At 37.5% G+C, this 20,330-nt stretch overlaps 1 protein-coding gene across 6 annotated transcripts in view; it reads right to left on the reverse strand.

The window, feature by feature from the left end:
* The window catches only part of TTLL5 (tubulin tyrosine ligase like 5), a 120,055-nt gene that overhangs the window by 29,260 nt on the left and 70,465 nt on the right, over positions 1 to 20,330 (reverse strand). For 4 of the 6 annotated variants that reach the window (XM_021715592.1, XM_021715593.1, XM_008064172.1 and 1 more), the window contains 7 exons: positions 20,000 to 20,081; positions 18,403 to 18,464; positions 17,186 to 17,280; positions 14,942 to 14,983; positions 8,011 to 8,124; positions 7,638 to 7,729; positions 925 to 987 (listed from right to left, as the gene is read on the reverse strand). In XM_021715592.1, the coding sequence (XP_021571267.1) occupies positions 925 to 987; positions 7,638 to 7,729; positions 8,011 to 8,124; positions 14,942 to 14,983; positions 17,186 to 17,280; positions 18,403 to 18,464; positions 20,000 to 20,081 (550 nt within the window). The remainder of the gene's footprint in view (positions 1 to 924; positions 988 to 7,637; positions 7,730 to 8,010; positions 8,125 to 14,941; positions 14,984 to 17,185; positions 17,281 to 18,402; positions 18,465 to 19,999; positions 20,082 to 20,330) is intronic. The other 2 variants (XM_021715595.1, XM_021715594.1) reach the window with 1 other exon arrangement.

The raw sequence follows: 20,330 nt of genomic DNA on the forward strand, positions 1-20,330 counted from the left end.
CGGGTCTCGAACCCGCGGGCTCAGGCAATTCACTCACCTCAGCCTCCCAAAGGCTCGGGATTACAGGCTAAGCCACCAAGCCGGCATCTGATTTTTTTTTTTTTTAAGAGACAGGGTCTCACTCTGTCATCCAGGCTAGAGTGCAGTGGTGCGATCAAAGCTCACTGCAGCCTCTGACTCCTGGGTTCAAGCAATCCTCCTGCCTCAACCTCCTGAGTAGCTGATATTACAGGTGCCACCGCCATGCTCAGCTAATTTTTAAATTTTTTATAGAGACAAAGGTCTCACTATGTTACCCTGGCTGATCTCAAACTCCTGGACTCAAGCAATCCTCCTGCTTTGGCCTCCCAAAGTGCTGGGATTAATTATAGGCACTAGCCACCAAGCCCAGTCAGTTTTCCACGCTTTCTAATCTGATAATTCTGATCTCTTCTAGTCTAGAAAAACAGATGACCATATCTGTTAAAGCTGCATCTAAAGTATAAAGGCACTGTTGTAGCTAGAACCTTCCAAAGAAAAATAAAATTTAGAGTATCTGTTAAGACTGCCAAAAGATCTTTATCATTTAATTTTTGGTTTTTGGAAATATTACCAAAGTACTGAGAGTTAATGATAAATCTGGAAATAAGAGGCATTATATCACATTTTCTGCAGACATTTTCTTTCTTTCTTTTTTCTTTCTTTCTTTCTTTCTCTTTATTTCAGTAACTTTAGGGAGTACATATAGTTTTTGGTGACATGATTGCATTGTATAAATGGCAAAGAAGTCTGGGCTTTAAGTATACCCACAGCCCCACCTGACCGCAGGCTTCTTCTATCAGATATTTTACATGAAGATTTTTATAAAGTCTCTTTCCTTCATCTGTCTGTACCTTCTCCAAATCTAGCGATCTAATCCTAAATTTTAAGTTTAGCAAATCCCACCTGTCCTGGAAAAGGCGTGTTGCCAGCATGTAGTTCATGGAGGTCTTGTGCTCAAGGTAGGACCTAAAAGGCAAAGAAAGAAATTCATTATTTCTTTTTTTTCTTCCTTTCTTTTTTTGTGGAGGGATGAGGTCTCTCTATGTGCTTAGGCTGGTCTCAAACTCCTGGGCTCAAGAGATTCTCCCACTTTGGTCTCCCCAAGTGCTGGAATTACAGGCGGGAGCCACCATGCCCAATGATAAACTAATTATTTCTTAAATTTAGTTGAAGAGGAAAATACAGAAATAAACCATGCATCAAGCACAGAAGTGACATGTTACTTATACACTATTTCTAAAGAAATAAACTGTTTCCAAAGTGGCAAAGGAGAAGACAGTTGCTCAGATTCAAATGATAAAATACTAGAGTAGCAGCAAATATAATAAAAAGACTAAAGAAAAAGAAGACTTAATTTAGGAAATAGAAAGAAAACCTAGCATTTCTTGGATTATTAATAGGTGACATACTAAACTGAGAAAATAATACTTAAAGAAAACACCAAAATATACACAAGTCAGATGAGGCTGGGAATAGGAGAGATGCATAAAGGGCCTGAAGACATAGGCAGGACACTGTTTCCATCATGTTATTCCTCAGCTACAGAGCTTTCGATGGCTCCCTGATATCTATGCTGTAGACACTCCCCACCCATGAACACTTAGCAATGCTTGTGCTTAAGGAATACTTATCTTACCCACTAATGGTACCAAAGTCCAACAGTAGTGATGTTGGTTATCCAGTATGACAAAGAGAAGCTGTAAAGTGCTTCCTTTAAGTGAAAAGGTAAAGGTTCTCAACTTAATAAGGAAAAAAGAAATCGTGTGCTGGGGTTGCTAAAATAAAAACAGCTATCCATGAAAATTGTGAAGAAGGAAAAAGAGACCTGTGCTAGGTTTGCACCTCAAACTGCAAAAGTGATGACCACAGTGCGATGTAAGTACTTAGTTAACACAGAAAGAAAGCACAGGATGGCCACAGTGGCTCCTGTTTATAATTCCAGCACTTTGGGAGGATTGTTTGAGCCCAGGAGTTTGAGACCAGCCTAGGCAACATAGTGAGACCTCCTCTCCACACAAAGAAAGAAAGAAATTAGCAAGGTGTGGTGGCATGCACCTATAGTTCCAGTTACTCAGGAGGCTGAGATGGATGGATCGCTTGAACATAGGAGGTTGAGGCTTCAGTGAGCCATAATTTGCCACTGCATTCCAGCCTAGGCAACAGAGTGAGAGCCCAACTCGAAAAGAAAAGAAAAGAAAAAGCAGTAAATTTGTGGGTAGAAGACATAAACAACTGGCAGCAGTGTGTTGTGCCAGAAAGCACTGAACCTATATAAATACTTCAGCAAGGAATACCTGAAATTGGTGACATGAAGCCATTTATTGCACATAAGGGATGGTCACACAGACTCAGAAATATAGAAAGTCAACAGCAGCCTAGCACTACATCACTTGACTTCATCTCATCACACAAGTATTGTGTTACAACCATCATAAGAAGCTGAGTATGGAACCGTACGATACCTGAGAGGCCACATTCATAAAATTTTCATTCCAGTATACTGTCATTCATTGGTTATTGCTGTTCATCTCTTACTGTACTTAATTTATAAATTAAACTTTATCATAGGTATGTGCAGGGGAAAAACTATATATAATTGATCCTTGAATAACACAGGGCTTAAGGACACACTGGCCTGCCTCCACAGTCAAACATCTGCATATAACTTTTGCCTCATCTAAGACTTAACTACTAATAACTTACCACTGACCAATAACATAGTCAATGAACACACATTTTGTATGTTATATGTATTATATACTATATTCTCATAATAAAGCTAGAGAAAAGAAAGTCATAAAGAGGAGGAAGAATCTGGTCTTGCTGTCTGAGGGATAGCAGAGGTGGAAGAAAATTCGCATATGAGTGGACCCTCGTGGTTCAAACCAGTGTTGTTCAAGGGTTAACTGTATAGGGTTTGGTAATATCCACAGTTTCAGGCATCCACTGTAGGACTTAGAAAGTATCCCCTGATGATGGGGGAGAAGGTTCCACTATAATCTACCCTTCAAGAAGCAGGTCAAGTCCACCCTCTGCACAAAACCTTGCCTAACACCTCCCAAGTCTGCAGAGGTTTTCTCATCTGAATTACCCTGCTCTTTACAGTACACCTGAGGGACCTGTCACATTTACTATCTTACTGAGCTAACTTTTTCTTCTAGGAAAGCTGCATCATGCAGCAGGAATAAAGTAGGCTCTTGGCTAGGCACAATGGCTCACACCTGCAATCTCAGCACTTTGGGAGGTCGAGGTGAGAAGACTGTTTGAACCTAGGAGTTGAGGCCAGCCTATGCAACATAGCAAGACCTTGTCTCTACAAAAAAATTAAAAAATTAGCTGGGCATGGTGGTACATGCCTACAGTTCCAGCTACTCAGGAGGCTAAGGGAGGAGGATCACTGATCATCTCAGGAGGTAGAGGCTATGGTGAGCCATGATTGTGCCACTGCATTCCAGACTGAGCAAGAGAGTAAGACCCAGCTAAAAAAAAAAAAAAAAAAGTAGGATCTGGAGTCAGAATACCTGATCCAAGTCTCACTGTGTAGTCATGAGCAAGTCACATTATTTTACTAGCCTGACTATTCTTGTCATTAAAATGTGGATAACCATGATGTATGTACAATACATTATAATTACAAAAAGCTACATAAATGAGCTATTTTTATTATATATCTAAATATTTCTCCATAAACATACTGTTAACCTTCAATGGGCAGGGATCTCTCCTAATATTTATTTTACACTCCAAAGAATCAAGTAGAGTGCTTGACAATAGTTGATAGCAAATACGTATTAACAAAATGGCATATTTATTTGCTAGTCGATAGATACATCTCCCCCATTCGGTGTGAAGGCAGCTCAATTAATTTAATACTTTCACCTCTCTGAGGTAGAGTGACTCATTAATCTGATTGGTAACTTAGGAAGAATAAAGAAAACACACTCCATTGAGCAACTCCCTTCTTTCTCTTGGGAGATAGTTTCCCCTTAGGAAATACACATCCTCTACTGCTCCTATAGGGTCAGGCACTTCCCATACATGACCCAGTTCAACTTTGCCTACAATAAGCACGTACATCTGTTTAATTCTGAAGTTCAACAGGAAGTATATCTGCTTGCAGACAGATATAATCAAGCCTATCAACCTAGACTTTATCAGTAAAACATATACTTTGGTCTCATCTATTTTAGCCCTTGTTTTATTTATCTACTGGTTCGAAACCAAACCAGTAAAGAAATGTACCATTATTGGGCCCAAATTATGGGAGGCCCAAAGGTTACTTGTAATTGATTCCTTAGAAAAAGGTCCTCAAATTAAGGTATCATTTCTTGAAGTACTCAAAAGGGGACAGTTCTATTTTCATTAATTAAAAGATATGTTTCCTAAGAAAAAGAAAAATTCAAATTATCTAAAAGCATATCAAAAGGTTTCTTCTATATAATTTTGAAGAAGACCCATGAAACTTTCTGTTGAACGCCTAGGTCTTTTTATAAAATATAACTATACGGATTGTATCTTTTTTTTTAAAGATTTCTCTGTGAACAGCTAGGTTTTCAAAAACCAAATAAGCAAGAAAACATCAAAAAAGAGTTGTTGTTTTTTTTATTCCTCTAAGTTGTAGCTTTGTACTTAAAACCACTAACATCTCAACTAGGTAAAAAGTCAGCAGCAGATGAAGAAAAGTATGTAGCCTATAAGCAAGTACAAAAATCCTCAACCTTATCAGCAATCAGGGAAATGCAAATCAAAACCAAAATAAAATATTTTTCACCCACTAGATTGACAGAAATGAAGAAGTCTGACTGTACCACAAACTGGAGAGGCTACGGGTCCACCGAAACTTCTATGCCTGGCGGCAGGAACACACATTTACACAGTCACTTGGGAAAACAACTTCATGCTCCTTTTTTTTTTTTTTTTTAATTAAGCATTATCTTTTAAAGTTCAACACTCACATCTATTATGGCCCAGTAATTCCACTCCTAGATACATGCCCAAAAGACATACACAAAAATATTTACAGCACAACTGTCCTTAACAGCAAAAGATCAGAAACAAGTCAAATGCGGGAGAATGGAAAAATTAACAGTAGTATAAATACACAGTAAAATATAATAAAACACTGAAAAAAAAAAAAGAATTGCAGCTATATGCAATAACATGAATCTTAGTAACATAATGCTAAATGAAAAAAGCAACTGAAACCAAACAACAGAATTCTGCTTCTACATAATGAAAGGATAACTGCCAGGCAACCTCCTCGGGTCTCCTCCTACTCTGGGAGCTTTTCTGTCCTCTCAATAAATCCTGCTTAAAAAAAAGAAAAGAAAGAAAAGAGAAAGGATAACTGCTATAGGACCTGCCCTCTTACCATGAATAGCTAGAAAAGTATACAAAATATCTGAAATTCAGAACTGTTTTCAGACATGAAATAACTAGCAGCACAGGACTGTAATAGCTGGCAGAGGAAATAAATGAAGTAAGTCCTACAATTGCTCTGCGCTTCTGCCTAGAGGCAACTTCTAGACTATGCAGGAAGAGGCAACATTCAAGTAGAGCCCAGCAGTCTCTGAGATGAGATGACAGAGATCAAAGTTCTAGGAAGCAGCTGGAATTTTTAGAGCAATGTACTGGAGAGAGGAAGCTGTGGATGAGAAGATATCAAAAAATCATCAGGATGGATCCCTTGAGTCTTTGAGTGAATACAAATCTGCACAAGAAAGGGAGAAAGTCCAAAGGCTGACCAAACTGATATTGTCAGAATAAAGGACAAGTAAGGAGAAAGGAAAGTGCAATCTGCAAACTGAGTTACCACCAGCCAAAAGGGAGCAGTCTCCTTGAATATGGAGGTCATTTAACAGACACCCCAAAAGAATCGGTAACGTGGAAGTATCCTAGACAAAAAGTTCTTCTAAATGAACCATAGCATGCTTAAAAATCAGCCTGAGAAAGACTAAACTGATCTACATTTAACTTAAGTGCCTGACCAAAAAATAATAATAATAACTTCAACAGGGTTTAAAGAAGGCAATAAAATCCAAACACTCAAAAATATCTGCAATGTCCAATATCTGATTTTAAAAAACTACTGTACATGTGAAGAAATAGGGAAAATGGAAAAAATGTGACCCATAAACAAGAGAAAAGACAGTCAATAGAAATAGACCCTGAAATGACTAAGGTAACAGAATAAGATAAAGATTTTATAATAGTTATTATAACTATTAAGGATACAAAAGAAACCATGAAAATAAATTTTTTTAAAAGAGAAAAGAAAGACAGAAAAAAAACCAGATGAAAAATAAAAAATTTCAGTGGATGGAATTAATAGATAATTAGGCACTGCAGACAAAACAATTAATGACTTTAGAAACATACAGAAATAGACCATCCAATTAAGAGAAGAGAAGAAAAAGACTGAAAGAATATGAACACAGCCAAACTTATAATAAGATATAAACCAAGTTAACATGAACCACAATCTCAAAAGAAGGAAGAAGTGAAATAGAAAAAAATATTTTAAGAAATAAAGGCCAAGAGTTTTCCAGATTTGATGAAAACTATAAGCTGACAGATTGAGAAGCTCAATGAATCCCAAGCAGAATAAACATGAAGAAAATGACACCAAAGAACATCTTAATCAAACTGTTGACAGTCAGTCATACGCAGATAATCTTATAAGTAAGCTGAGAAAAAAATACATTATGCACAGAAGAACAAAGATAATTACTGCATGCTTCTCATCAGAAAAATGCAAGCCCCCAAAATGGTGAAAAGACATTTTTAAGGTGCTGGGAATTGTACATGAATGCTCATAGCTATCATAATAGCCCAATACTGGACACAGCCTAAATGTCCCAAAATAGATAAATGGCTAAACAAATTACAGTCTATTCACACAATGAAATAGTACATAATAATAATAAGGAATAACTACTGCCTCATAAAACAGCACACATATTTAAAACCCTATGCTGAGCAAAAGCATCCAGATATGAAAGAATACATATTTGTACTGTATGATTCCATTTATGTGGAATTCTGGAAAATCTAGTGACATAAAGCAGATTCGTTGATGTCTGAGGCTGGAGTAATGGAGAAATTCACTATAAAGGGCACAGGTGAGTTATGAAGGTGCTAGAGATATTCTATAACTTGGTTTGTGGTGGTAGCATGGTTACATAGGTAGCAGTGGTTCATAGTTGCTCCAAATCACCACCAAACTGTACACTTAAAATGGATGCATTTTATTGCATGTAAACTATATTTCAGTAACGATTAAAAATAAATAATATGTTGCTTAGGCACACAAACAGATGATAAAACCTTTTTTTCAAATCAAAGTAATGATAAACACAAAGTGTAGGACAGTGTCTAACCCTGGGTTGAGGAGTTAGTTAGGAAAAATGCAAAGGACTTTTTAAAAAGGGAGAAATAATACACAGGCAGATTAAATTACTGTTAGTGATCTAGTTCTTGGGTTGGATAATACTCATCATATTATAAATAAACAAAATAAGAAAGGCATATTGTGGGGAGCCATGATGACAATGTATAACAATCTAATTTTATGAACCCGAGGTACATATTAAAAATAAAAAAGGCAGTCACCTCACCCATATATTTCCCATGTCTCAGATGTAGGAAATATGCGAATAAATCCACCTCTCCGATCATTCTCTTCCTTCACCCTCCGTAAAACTTTAATCTAGATGGAAAATAAAATAAAATGAATATCGATTTTGAAAACTAGAATCCATGTAGCTACAGGACAAAGGAAGAGAGTTACAATCCAAAAACATAAAAGAAACATGAAGAGAGAAATTAATTCCATTTAAGATGCTGCTTCCTGAGAAAAAAATTCTCCCACCTTGAATCTTTCTCTCTTCAATATAAGGCATCAGCTTGTTGTGAATATTATGAATCACTCACTAATGTTCACTAAAGCCTGTGTTAGCCCACAGAAGCCTGAAATGGAGCCATCCTTACCTCTTCCATAGACAGACCAAGCACAGAACCACCTAACTTTCCCGACACTTTCTCCCGGGCTGAGCCCACCAAGTTTTTCATTTCCGCATCACTAGCAGAGAGTGGACGGGAACGCTAAGGAGAAAAAAATAAAAATAAAAATGCTTTTAAAACAATTTTCAGTCCAGGCATGGTGACTCACACCTGTAATCCCAGCACTCTGGGAGGCAGAGGAGAAAGGATTGCCTAAGTCCAAGGGATCAAGACCAGCCTGAGCAACATGGTAAGACCCCATCTCTACAATAAATTTTTGAAAATTAGCTGGGCATGATAGTGTTGGTTCCAGTTACTTGGAAGGTTGAGGTAGAAGGATCTACCTGAGCCCAGCAGAGCAAGGCTATGGCAGACGTGAGTGTGCCGCTGCACTCCAGTCTGGGTGACAGAGACTGACTCAAAAAAAAAACTAAACAAACCAAACACACAGTTTTCGTCATTCCCCACTTCCCTCTTTTCATTCCCTCAATATCATTATCTTTCCTTATATGTATTAGCTCAAATCCATTGCCCATTTTCTGTAGTTAATCTCTTAGCCTGAAACCCAGGGAAACAGATGAAAGCCTATAAACTGACAGTCATAGACAGAGTAGCCAAAGAACAAGCCAGGACTTCAAAATGTCCAAACATCAGTGAATAGCTGTCCCAGAATAAATTATAGACTGTTCCCAAGGAGAGAGAGCATGTGGCCCCAGGCAGCCCCAGCCTAGGGCCATTGTCCCCCAACTATACCAGGCCAGAAGTATGAGGGGAGAAGGTGGTGGCTGGAGGTAGGGGAATGCCCCCTAGAAGGGACCTGTGGGCAGGGAGGAGGCTTGTAAACTCAAAGGTAAGAAGAGAAAACAGAACAGTAGAAAAACGCCATGGGTTAAGAGAGAAATGAAAAGAAAAAGAACAAGAGCAAGATAGTACTTAATCCTAACCTTGGTTTATTTCAAGGATATGGAAAAAAATCTGAAAACAGATTCAACAGAAGAGTAAATATGTATTTATGTCAGCAAGTATATTCTTTTCAGCACTGGGGAAAGAGGTAGGAAGATTAAGATATAAGACACAAAACCAAGGAACAACCCAATGTCATAAATAAAAAAGTTGGACTATGAGATGTTTTAGAACTTGAGGGGATGACAGAGATGAGAGTTATCAGTGACATACAAAAGAGCTGTGACTAAAAGCCTAACAACTTAAGAAATACAATGGTTGCTGTACTTCAGGAGACCCGGAACAAGAGCGAGCGCCCTGGGTACTCCCAGGAGGCAGCCAAATGGGCCATATTCATCACTGTCCCCAAAAGATGGTCCAGGTTATTTCAGCTTCTACATGATGATCAGGGAAGTCACCTCAGAACCAAACACTTAAGCAATTTGATTTTATATGAATAGAGAAAAAGAAAGGTAACAAAGAAGTAAGATGGTACGAAGCATAATCCTACACTATTATTTAAACAAATGAAGTGACAGCTTTTTAAAAATAAGACAGATAAATCTGCCAAGTAGAAAGAATAAGAAATAATTCACCAACTATGGATGCAAACTGTCTTCTAGATCCTAAAAGTAACTTCAACCAGAGAGAAGCCTCATTGTCAGGAGCTATTATTTGTCTTTCTTTATGTATAGAATATCTATAGAAAGGTAACTAACTTCTGGCCTTTTCAGTAATACCCACTGTTACAGATTGAATGTTTGTGTCCCTCTAAAATTTGCATGTTGGAGCTCTACCCTCCAATGTGATGGCATCTAGAGATGGGGCTTTTGAATGTAATTAGGATTAGATGAGGTCATGAGAGTGGAGCTCCTATCTAATGAAATAATGCCCTTATAAGAAGAGATGCAAGAGCCGGGCTCAGTGGCTCAGACTGTAATCCAGCGCCTTTGGGAGGCTGAGGTGAGTGGACTGCCTGAGCCCGCGGGTTCGAGACCCACCTGGGAAGCGAGACCTCATCTCTACAATAAATCAAAAAATCAGCCGGGCATGGTAGCGCATGCCTGTAATTCCGGCTACTTGGAAGACTGAGGCAGAAGGATCACCGGAGCCCAGTAGGTCAAGGCTGTGGTGGCCGGGAGCGGCCACTGCACTCCAGTCTGGGCAACAGAGTGAGACTCCAACTCAAAAAAAAGAAGAGATGCGAGCAACCTCCTTGGGTCCCCTCCCACTGTGGAGCTTTTCTGTCCTCTCAATAAATCCTGCTTTCTCACTTTCAAAAAAAAAAAAAAAAAAAAAGAAGAAGAGATGGCAGAGAGCCTGATCTTCCCCCTTTCTCTCTCCGAGTATGTGCACAAAGAAACAGCTATGTGAGCATACAACAAAAAGGAAGCCACCTACAGGCCACGAAAAGAAGTCTCAGAATGAAACCTGCCTCGCCAGTGCTTTGATCTTGAACTTCCCAGTCTTCATATTGTAAGAAATACATTTCTATTGTTTAAGCCTCCTAGTCTGTGGTATTTTGTCACGGCAGCCTGAACAGACTGATACACCCATGTACACACAAAAAAATGAATGGTTTTACCTTTAGACACAAAAGACACCAATACAAACTAATCTTCAAAGCTAGCATGGGAGTTATAAAAACTAGATTTTCTGATAATCAACTTCATGATGATATAGCTATATACAGAAAACCATGAAATCAACAGATGTAAGAAACATGTGAAATGAAGAGACTTTTATCTGTGTAGCTTTGCTTTTACTGCGGTATTTCCAACATTTGGAACAGTACAGTGTACTTGGTACAGAGTAGATCAATAAATATTTGTTGAATAAATAAATAAATAAAGTGCTGACATACAGATCAATCATGGTTAGAGTTAAACTTTGCAAAAGGATTTTAGAAAATATTTTAATCTCCTCAATCTCTACAAATAATACATTATTTAGTACAAGTTAAAATGAGAGGACTTAGAGGGGAACGTTTAAAGATTTAGGAAAGAAGCCAATATAAGTAATATAACCATTTTTTAAAAATTATTAAAGTGTGAATGCTCATTTTATGTATAATTTAGAAAAGCCAAAATATTAAATGGACAGTGTAAGGATTTTCTCATGATCACACTATTTACTGTTGGCCAAAAAATACTTATCTAGTTCACACATGACAGGGTGTAACTTGACAGCATGTCTCTGATCATAAAGCCACTGGCAGTAAATCCTCTAAAGTCAAATAGCCTTCTTACGTGATACTATTTAAGGGCACTTTAAAATAATCTCACATTAGGTAAGAGGAGAATAAGAAATAAGCATTCATTTAAAATATATAATAAAAATAAACATTTTTATTAAGCATTTAAAAACAGAAAGAATGCTATTTAAAAGGTCAATAAACTAAATCTGTATTAAAAGGGTAATGAAAAATATTGTAAGAAATAGTTATTACCTATCAGAACAGTTTTGTGTGAAACAGGAATGCATGGCTATATTTATAAGAACAGCAGTCAAATCACTATTGAATGGCATCTAATGAGAACTTTCCATTTTGGGTTTTTTTTTTCATGGTTTTTAATATTCCTTGCTTCTAGAAATCTAAATAATGTTGCAATCTTCTCCTATTAACCTAACGTAGTTTCTATAACCAATAATTAGCACCCCAAAACTTTTAAACTTCTCTGCTAATCACTTTCAAAGACTTGTCACCCACACCCACTCCCAACCACTTCTTTGTTTCTCACAGCCCACAATTCTGGCTCTACCTACTGCATACGTATATGTGGACTGTCTGGGTGGGACTGGGGCAGGTAGGAATTCAAGCCTATGCTTCTAGTGGCGGTATTTAGGAAGTTAGAGAAAGGAAGAAATATGAACTAGATTATAGACAAAGGTGAAAGAAAAGGCACAGAAAGTGAGAAGGGAAGAAGGATAAGGAGGGGAAAGGAGAAAAAAGAAATGCTTATGAGTGCCAAGGAGACACACTTTGAGATTAAAAAAGCAAGGCAAAGGTAAAAGAGGAATCAGACTGATTTGAAAGGCCATCAAGACTGTCAAAAACAAGGGCAAAACAGTCTAAATGCAAGCCATTCTGCAGTTTTCACTTTGGTACAGCAGCTACTAGATAAAATTAATCCATATGTTCCCATGGGCTAACTGAATGCACTAAGGAAATAAGGCTCCTCTGAACTGAAAGAAAGACATTACAGCTGGCTATGGCTATCAGGTGCTCAGATAAACTTTGAACCGCCAAAGTGTCAAATTAATATCAAGAATTTTGCCACGCAACATGCACCAAAGATTTTTTATCATAAAGTTTATCATTAGTACAATGTCAAAATCAGAAATCTACTCATAGAAGAAACATTACGTTATCTAGCCACTATTACTAAGGAAGAACTGACTCCAAGAAGTAGAAACTTATGAATCAAAAAAAAGACTCTCATCCTTTTTTTTTTTTTTGAGTTGGAGTCTCACTCTGCTGCCCAGACTGGAGTGCAGTGGCCGCTCCCGGCCACCGCAGCCTCAACCTGCTGGGCTCCGGCGATCCTTCCGCCTCAGCCTTCCGAGTAGCCGGAACTACAGGCGCACGCTACCATGCCCGGCTAATTTTTTGATTTATTGTGGAGATGAGGTCTCACCTGCCCATGCGGGTCGCGAACCCACGGGCTCAGGCAATCCACTCACCTCAGCCACCCAAAGGCATGGGCTGAGCCACCGAGCCCGGCTAGACTCTCATCCTAAAAGCAGCTGAGAAGTACTAGTAATAAGAAAAACTCAACAAATGTAGAATAGAAAAATAGGTGAGTTACTCTAAAGAGATACCATAATTGAGGGGCAAAATATAAAATTTTTCTGAAAGAGAATACATGCAAAGGATAAAAATCTCCCAATCCTGTTTTACAAAGTTTAGAATTATTAATTAAAAATAAACAAAACAACAACACTAGAAATGGTTCAATTTATACATGATATATCTTGCCAATTAGAAAATAAGAGGTAAAATCAAATTTTAAAAGCAAAATGAATTAATGCTATCAAAAGAAAGAAAATAAATTAAAACAACCACATATCAATAAATTTGAATGGAAATGGACAAAAATGGCTTCTAAGAGAAAGTTTAAACATAAAGATAATTAGAGTATACCTTAAAATTAGGTGAAAAAAAGTAAGTAGGCTTATTACAGTAAAAAAAGAGATACGTAACATCTGGAAATTCAGAATAAATATGTCAGCAGGTCTGAGAGACATGCATCTTGTTATTAAGGAAACTAGCTTTAAAAATTAAAAAAAAACCTACTTACAATTATATTTGAAAAATCATGAAGAACTGAGGAATTACCACAGGATTGGAAAAAATGAGGTACCAATCTTCAAAAATAGAGATGATGGATTTGAAAGGAAAAGGCCCGCAAAGGATATAGAACTAAGAGACTTCACAATTTAATAGCAGCAGAAAAAGAAAACTTGACATAGTCTAAAAGGTCAGAACAGGGAATTTCTAAATTTTGTTTGTTTTTTACTCAGCTCTGACGAAACTACTGTGGGGTTGAGCGTGCTTAACAGAAAGACAATGACAACAAAGAACAATGCAAAAAATAAGAGTCAAAGAATTCTGGCCCAATAAAGCCAGAAAGGCTTGTCATATAAGCCAATGCTCAAACACCTAACTACTACAGAAGCTTGCTCTTCAACCAGGCCATTACAACCTTATGGCAATTCAAGCAATGCAGCAAGATGCGACGGGACTAAAATGGATAAAGGGAAATTAAAATTAGAATTTTACATATCAAAGACATTGCTTTAGAGTCCAACTCAGAAGGCTAAGAAAGATACTCCTTTCATAATGTTCTCCTCTAAGTAGATTAGTCCAAAGGATATTTAGAAGGTAAGCTCTATGAAGTCAACAGCTTCATTTTGTTTTTTGCCATGGATAGCAGCTGGCACACTTAATAGGTACTTACTAAATATAAAACACTACATATTATAGAGTTTCTAACTATACCAACTAAACCCAAAACTCATATTATAGAACTATATTAACCAGTTACCAAATACTAGACAAGGCATCCAGTAAGTCTTTCATTCATTTCTTGGATTCACATAAAAACCATATAAATCACTTTATCAGAAACAGTAGCTAAGAAAGTTACAATCCAAACTCCCAAGCTTACCAGAAACCACATCAGAGAGTACAAATGCCAAAATAAATATACTGAAGCTTTTTGCTAAATAATAAATAATTAATGTTGCATTACACATTTATATATTAGAACATCTACGTCCCTCATACTAAAGCATCAAATAGCGGAACAGAACATCAAATGCTAGCTTTTTACTTCAAAAAATATATATTTTTAAATCTGTATAGAATAAAGTGACAGCCTCAAATACTGCTAACAGGAACAGTAAAAGAGCAAATGCTGATCTGCAGGGAAAAAAAAGATGTTAGTCTATATTTTAAAGGTAGCATCTGAGGCACTAATTATGGGCAAGTTTCTAAGATTTATAAACTGCAAATCACTATATATATATATATATATATGAAATGTCACTTGTTAAGAAACTCAAATACAGCCCAACACCCATTGTGAAAGCATTTCCAATATTACGCTATTGATAACAGTTTGATAAGATGTCTGACAAGACAAAATTCATTTGTGAAATGGAATATTTCCTTACTAGAATATTTTGGTCAAAGCAAGAGACATGCTCCAAGCTCTGTTCATCATTTAAGTTCAGCTCCCTCATTATAACACAATCACTGTCAGGAGAAGGGGATTCCTACGTGTCTGCATACTGTACTGTTATATTCTACAGTCATGAAGACCTCAGTGCACTTATTTTTATTTAATGCTATTAAATTGTGCAAAAACAAGTACATAAACTATGTGCCATGAAAAAATTAAAGCTAGAAGGCTTTCCATTTGAGGAAGAGAAATAAAATTTGAATGAAGTCTTCAAATGATCCAGAACCTACCTGCTTGGTGTTTGATGACTGAAACTGTGCAGATACTGGACGCTATAAAAGACAGAAAAATAGAATAAAGCCTTATCTTCTCCTAACATGCCTATACTTTCCATCTCCTAGATCTATGATAGAAAAAGGAAAAAAAATAACCTCCAAGCAGAGACCAAAAGCAAGTGTCTTCCACTTTGTAGTTTGAAGCCTAGAGCACTTATTCTCTTTCACACGGACTTTCCCCTATGCCATAAGTATTTCAGCTTCAACTTCTCATCACTGTGGGTACAATCCTACTACCAGATACTGAAGACTCTAAAGTTAACCAGTCCATCTGAGAGATTTGTTTCACATGGTACACACATCAAATCGACAGTTCATCAGCCATTCTATAAGAGTTCTGCAGGCTGCTTACGGATGAAATCATGCTATTACCTACCAGTGAGTAAAACAAGTATTGAATAGACTTTCTAGAGTTCGTAAAGAGTTGCCAATAAAAGTTGACAGGCAAGCTAAGAAAAGAGATCAATTCATCCAGGACTGGCATTCACCTATCCCTAGAAGTGAAACTTGGCGGAAACTGTTAAAGCTGCACAGAAACATTCATGATCCTTTATACACAATCCTGCAGCTCTTGAAACAGACACTTCAGGAAACAAATTTAAAAAGGAATGTGACTGCCTAAATTAAGTTTTCCTGGTATACCTAGGTTAATCTTCCACTTTTTCTCATTAAAAATTAAAGAAGATCCTTTGATCTGTGTTGATACACTGATCAAGTATAACCCTATTGCCTGATTTTATTTCTAATCCAAGGTAACATCCCTCAAAATATAGTACACCCTATTCTACATCCTAACACTAATTAGGGAATCATTCTAGAACAGGGATCACAAATAGGCAGCTTACAGACTGAATCCAGCTCAAAGATTCGTTATAATTGGCCTGCAAAACATTTTTTAAATGCACTAGTTGCCAATATTCAAAAGTAAGATTTCTGATTTTTCTTGACAATAGAAAGATCTCATGACATTTGGCCTACACTTATGCATGGCAGTGATCAGCTAGAGCACATTGGAAAACAGTTGCCCCTTTTAGATGAGGCCTGTACTCTCCAGTTTACCTCTCTGCACCTTTCTTAGCTGTATTATGCATGCCCCACTTGTGATTTACATGACCAGCCTGCAAGTCTATGGGCGTTTCGAGTTTAAAAATCCTGTTCTACTGAAAAATTATCTGAATAAATAATAGCATATGAGCTTGGCAAACAGAAAGACTACTTCAAATGAGGCAAACAAGCAAAAGAAACAAGAGAAGGGAGTAGAGTGGAAGAAGAAAGGAAGGGAAAAAAACAGGCGTAGAGGGCTAACGTGGGAGGGGAGGATAAAAGGAAAAGAGAAGAGGGAAAAGAAGCTGATGACACCTTCAGAGAGTTTACAATCCAGCAGAGGAGCACTGGACAATTTAAAAGCAACAACGCCGTGAATGCAAACAATCCAATATAGGACAAGTAAATAATGTTGAAATGAAACATAGAGGTCATGAAAGAGTGAAATGGAGTTAATAAGAAAAAAATCTCCAAAACTTCTGAGCAGGAAGGTAACCAAACCATATGGGAAGAAAAGACAAATGTGGATTTTTTTTAAGTAAGACAAAATGTGAAAGGCAGAAAACAGAAATGGAAACTTAGCAGAGGCAAAACAAGCAGAAACTGACAAGATGATGGAATGAGCAGACAGAAGGTTGAGCTGACTGGAGAGACCAGAGCAATGTTTGATCAAATGACGTTTCAGCCACGTACAAGCGTTGCTGGGCATCTATCTCATTTTGCCTCAGTCAATAACTCATGATCATGGAGGATCCTTTGAAGAGAACTCCTGTAGAGAAGATACTACTTCAATGAAGCATCTTCTTTATGAAGCTGATCAGAAAGAATGAAATACTAAGATTTAGTAGGCCTCCCTCTCTGTGCTCTGTGTATAAGCATATTCATCTGAGAAAAAAGGATGATTTCTAAAAAGAGAAGGAAAAAGACAATGAAAAAAGAAGCTAAGAGAAAACACCAAACAAAAAGCAGGGAGCAAGTTGTCGGAAAGCATGGCAGGCATAGCCACAGCTGAATAAAACCACCTGCTATCTGGACTGGTCGGCAAATTCTTCTGCTCTAAGGGATCTCATATCCATAGGCTTCAGCTCCCTCAGGTACACCAGCTACACTTCCCAGTAAGCCTCCTTTGGGGTCCCTGCTGCTGAATTTGCTTACCTGAGGTTTCTGGAAAGGGTTTCGCCTGGAAGACTCAAAGGTGGGATAAATTGGCCGGGTTGATGCCCGCTGGGCAGGATCTTGGCACACAAATCCTGAATGAGGAATGGGCAATATTAAAACCTGCCATTTTCTAAGAAATTAGCAGGCTTGGCTATACCTTTTCTTTAGAGGCACAAACTCAGTTGCACTGTAATAAACATACTGAGATCCATCCTCAGGAGGATTACACACAATTCTCCTATACACACACTCTGACAAGGACAAGAAAAGGAAAATATGCAGATAAGTCATCCTTGCTGACTGGGGAGCCGGAATGTGACCCATTGAAAAAGATGTAGATTTTTGATGAACCTCAGAATAAATGTGTAAATCACCATTTAAAAACACATAGCTGCCAATAAAAACAAGATATTTTAAAGTGGCTACCTGGATGATGACTGGAAAGTAATGTTGTTTTTATGGGGAGAATTCAAAAGAAAGTGAACAGTCTTGTCCTGTTTCGATAATTTGCTTCTGGAATTGCAGAGGTGGTCTACTGGCAACGTTCAAAATGAGCTTTGTAGATTACCTATGGCTTTAGAAATTGAAATTTGGCCAATTTCACTTACTTCCTAAAGCAAAGCAGATTCCCATCTAAGGAGAATAGAGAACCTAGGCTTTGCATTAGTTGCTGGTACATCAGGTACTAGTTCATCTCAAATATATTTGATTATATCTTTTTATAGTACTTAATAAAAAGAACTCCACAAAATACTCACCTGACTGCTCATCTCCATTTCAAAATTTTGGTTTATCTACTTAAAATGGGATTTCTTCCTTGGGCTGCTTTGGTTATAACTACTACAGAAGAGATCATGTTGAGACCAGCAGACTGTCTAGTAGAAATATAGCCAGTTTTCTTTGCAACAGAGCAGTGGGTTTTACTTTCCCAGCTTGGAGAAAAATATACTTTCTCCAGATCTTTGCTTAATTCTCTTCCTCAGCTCATAATTCCTGTGCCCCAGGTCTCAGCTTTAGTTGTGGTTCAGCCTCAGGACAGGATGGAGCCAGGGGGAGTAGAAACATATAAACATTTCCCTGAAAATATAATTTTTTAGTACAAAACATTCAGCATGGCTTAGGAACTGCCAGTTGGCAACACCCATAGAGTCTGACAAAATGGACGCTCTGGTTAATTTTTATGCGCGTCCAATTCAGAAAACACTACTACTCACCTACAACAGTGAACATATCTGAAATCATACTGGCTTTAATCTTTAGGTCCAGAGGTGCATCGCTAACAGAACAGAGAAAGAAAAGAGCAATCGATCATTTTGTAGGTAAACAGAATAGCTCCCCTCTAATGGGCCCCAATAGTTCCAAATGTCAGTGAGGAGCAACACATTATTAAGCTCACCAAATCCATGGAAAAAAGAAAAAGAAATCTGGGCAAAAATACTAGAAATAAAATCCTAGTGTTAAACTCGTTCGCTGTAAGGCAGGTCCAGCACCAAGGTGTTGATTCCCTAGCATGCCTTTTTTTAATACCAGAAGGTCTTGTGCAATTCAAATTTTGCACAAGTCAAGAATACAACTTCATTACCACTGTAGATTTTAGAGGTTCAGACTTTTAGTATACTCTTTTATGAGAAGCCTGCCATTCAAATTATTTTTTACTGCTGCAATAGTTGAATCACATTCACATGTAAGAAGAAAATTTGGCCAACTTTTTTTTTTTTAAGTCTTCATTTTCTGCTCTAAATCGAACTTCTTAAGCTTGCAGGCTTGCAATAGAGCAAAAAAATACAAGTCATGCAAAAAATCTCACCAGATGATGAAGCAGGAACCCACATGGAAACAAAAACAACATGAGCCAAAAGCAAGAGGCCCCTGCTATGCTGGCTTTGGTGCTGGGTGTTCCTCCATGAACCAGACTACTCTGGCTGCTATCCCCCACGCATCATTCTTGGGATTTCTAACACAGTATAATGCATTTTATTGGGAAATCTGCAAAGGGCTGACTTGACAAAAGTACAGCATAACATCTGAAACATCTGTAGTATCTAGCACTACACCTCACTACTGAGGCCAAGCCAAGTTCTCACTCCACAAAGTAGTCAATCTGTCTTTATATGATTACTTGGCATTTTGCCAATATCTCTCATCCTTAAAACTCAGTAGCTGGGTGGTCCTTGGCACAAATCTCCAAAGTTCTCTGTTTAGAGAAGTGTATAACTAATAGAAATTCTGGCTGTAGCTGAAAATATAAAAAAATTTTTCTCTGGTATTGAAAAATATGTTTCCTTTCTTCTTCTAAACAATGAATTGGTTAAAAAAAAATTTTTTTTTTAGATCGTTTGAAACTTTTAGACTTTAAACTTGGATGAAGACCAGGACATGAGACAGGGCAAAAGGACCAGATATTACCTACCCTGCCTTAGATCTAACTTTACACCTTTACAGTATATGCGGACTTGAGTCTGCATAAACTTTTGGTAATAAAGGAAATATAATAGCTTACATAGTTTTTTAGCCTTAAAAAAAAAAGTTACAAAGTTTTTTAAAAAAAATAGAGAGACAGATTAAAATCAATGTGAGAATTATCCCTTAGAAACTCAATAAACAGTAAACATATACTGCAAACTGATGAGGAAGACAGATCTATGGTTGACATATAGACTGACAATATATCATAAGCCAGCTCAATTTAGAAATTCTAATCATCTCTAATAACTAGGAAAAAGTCTTCTAGTGCCCAGAGAAATGACCCAAAAAAAGTGTTTCAGTGCTACTTGAAGGTTTGCCCTTTTCTAATTGACAGAACTGACTTACCAGGCCAAAGAAGGAGAGAGATTCACTTCCAACAACCATGGCTTCAGAGTAGAATCTATGAGCACGTCAAAGCCATAGAGTTCTAGAAATACAACATAACACAATACACAAATCATTTTCCATGTCACAACCACACAAAGATCTAGAAGATTTGATCCAATCAACTCCCATCAGAGACCTAGAAACTCGCTGAGTAGTAAGTAGAGGTCAGGTGCAGTGGCTCATGCCTGTAATCCCAGCACTTTGAAAGACGGAGGCAAGAGGATTGCCTGAGTCCAGATACTACAGAGGATTGATACCAGCCTGGGCAACTTGGCGAGAACTCATCTCT

Source organism: Carlito syrichta, unplaced genomic scaffold (assembly GCF_000164805.1).
Source record: "Carlito syrichta isolate Samal-C Ts95f unplaced genomic scaffold, Tarsius_syrichta-2.0.1 Scaffold307214, whole genome shotgun sequence".
Classification (NCBI taxonomy): Eukaryota; Metazoa; Chordata; class Mammalia; order Primates; family Tarsiidae; genus Carlito; species Carlito syrichta.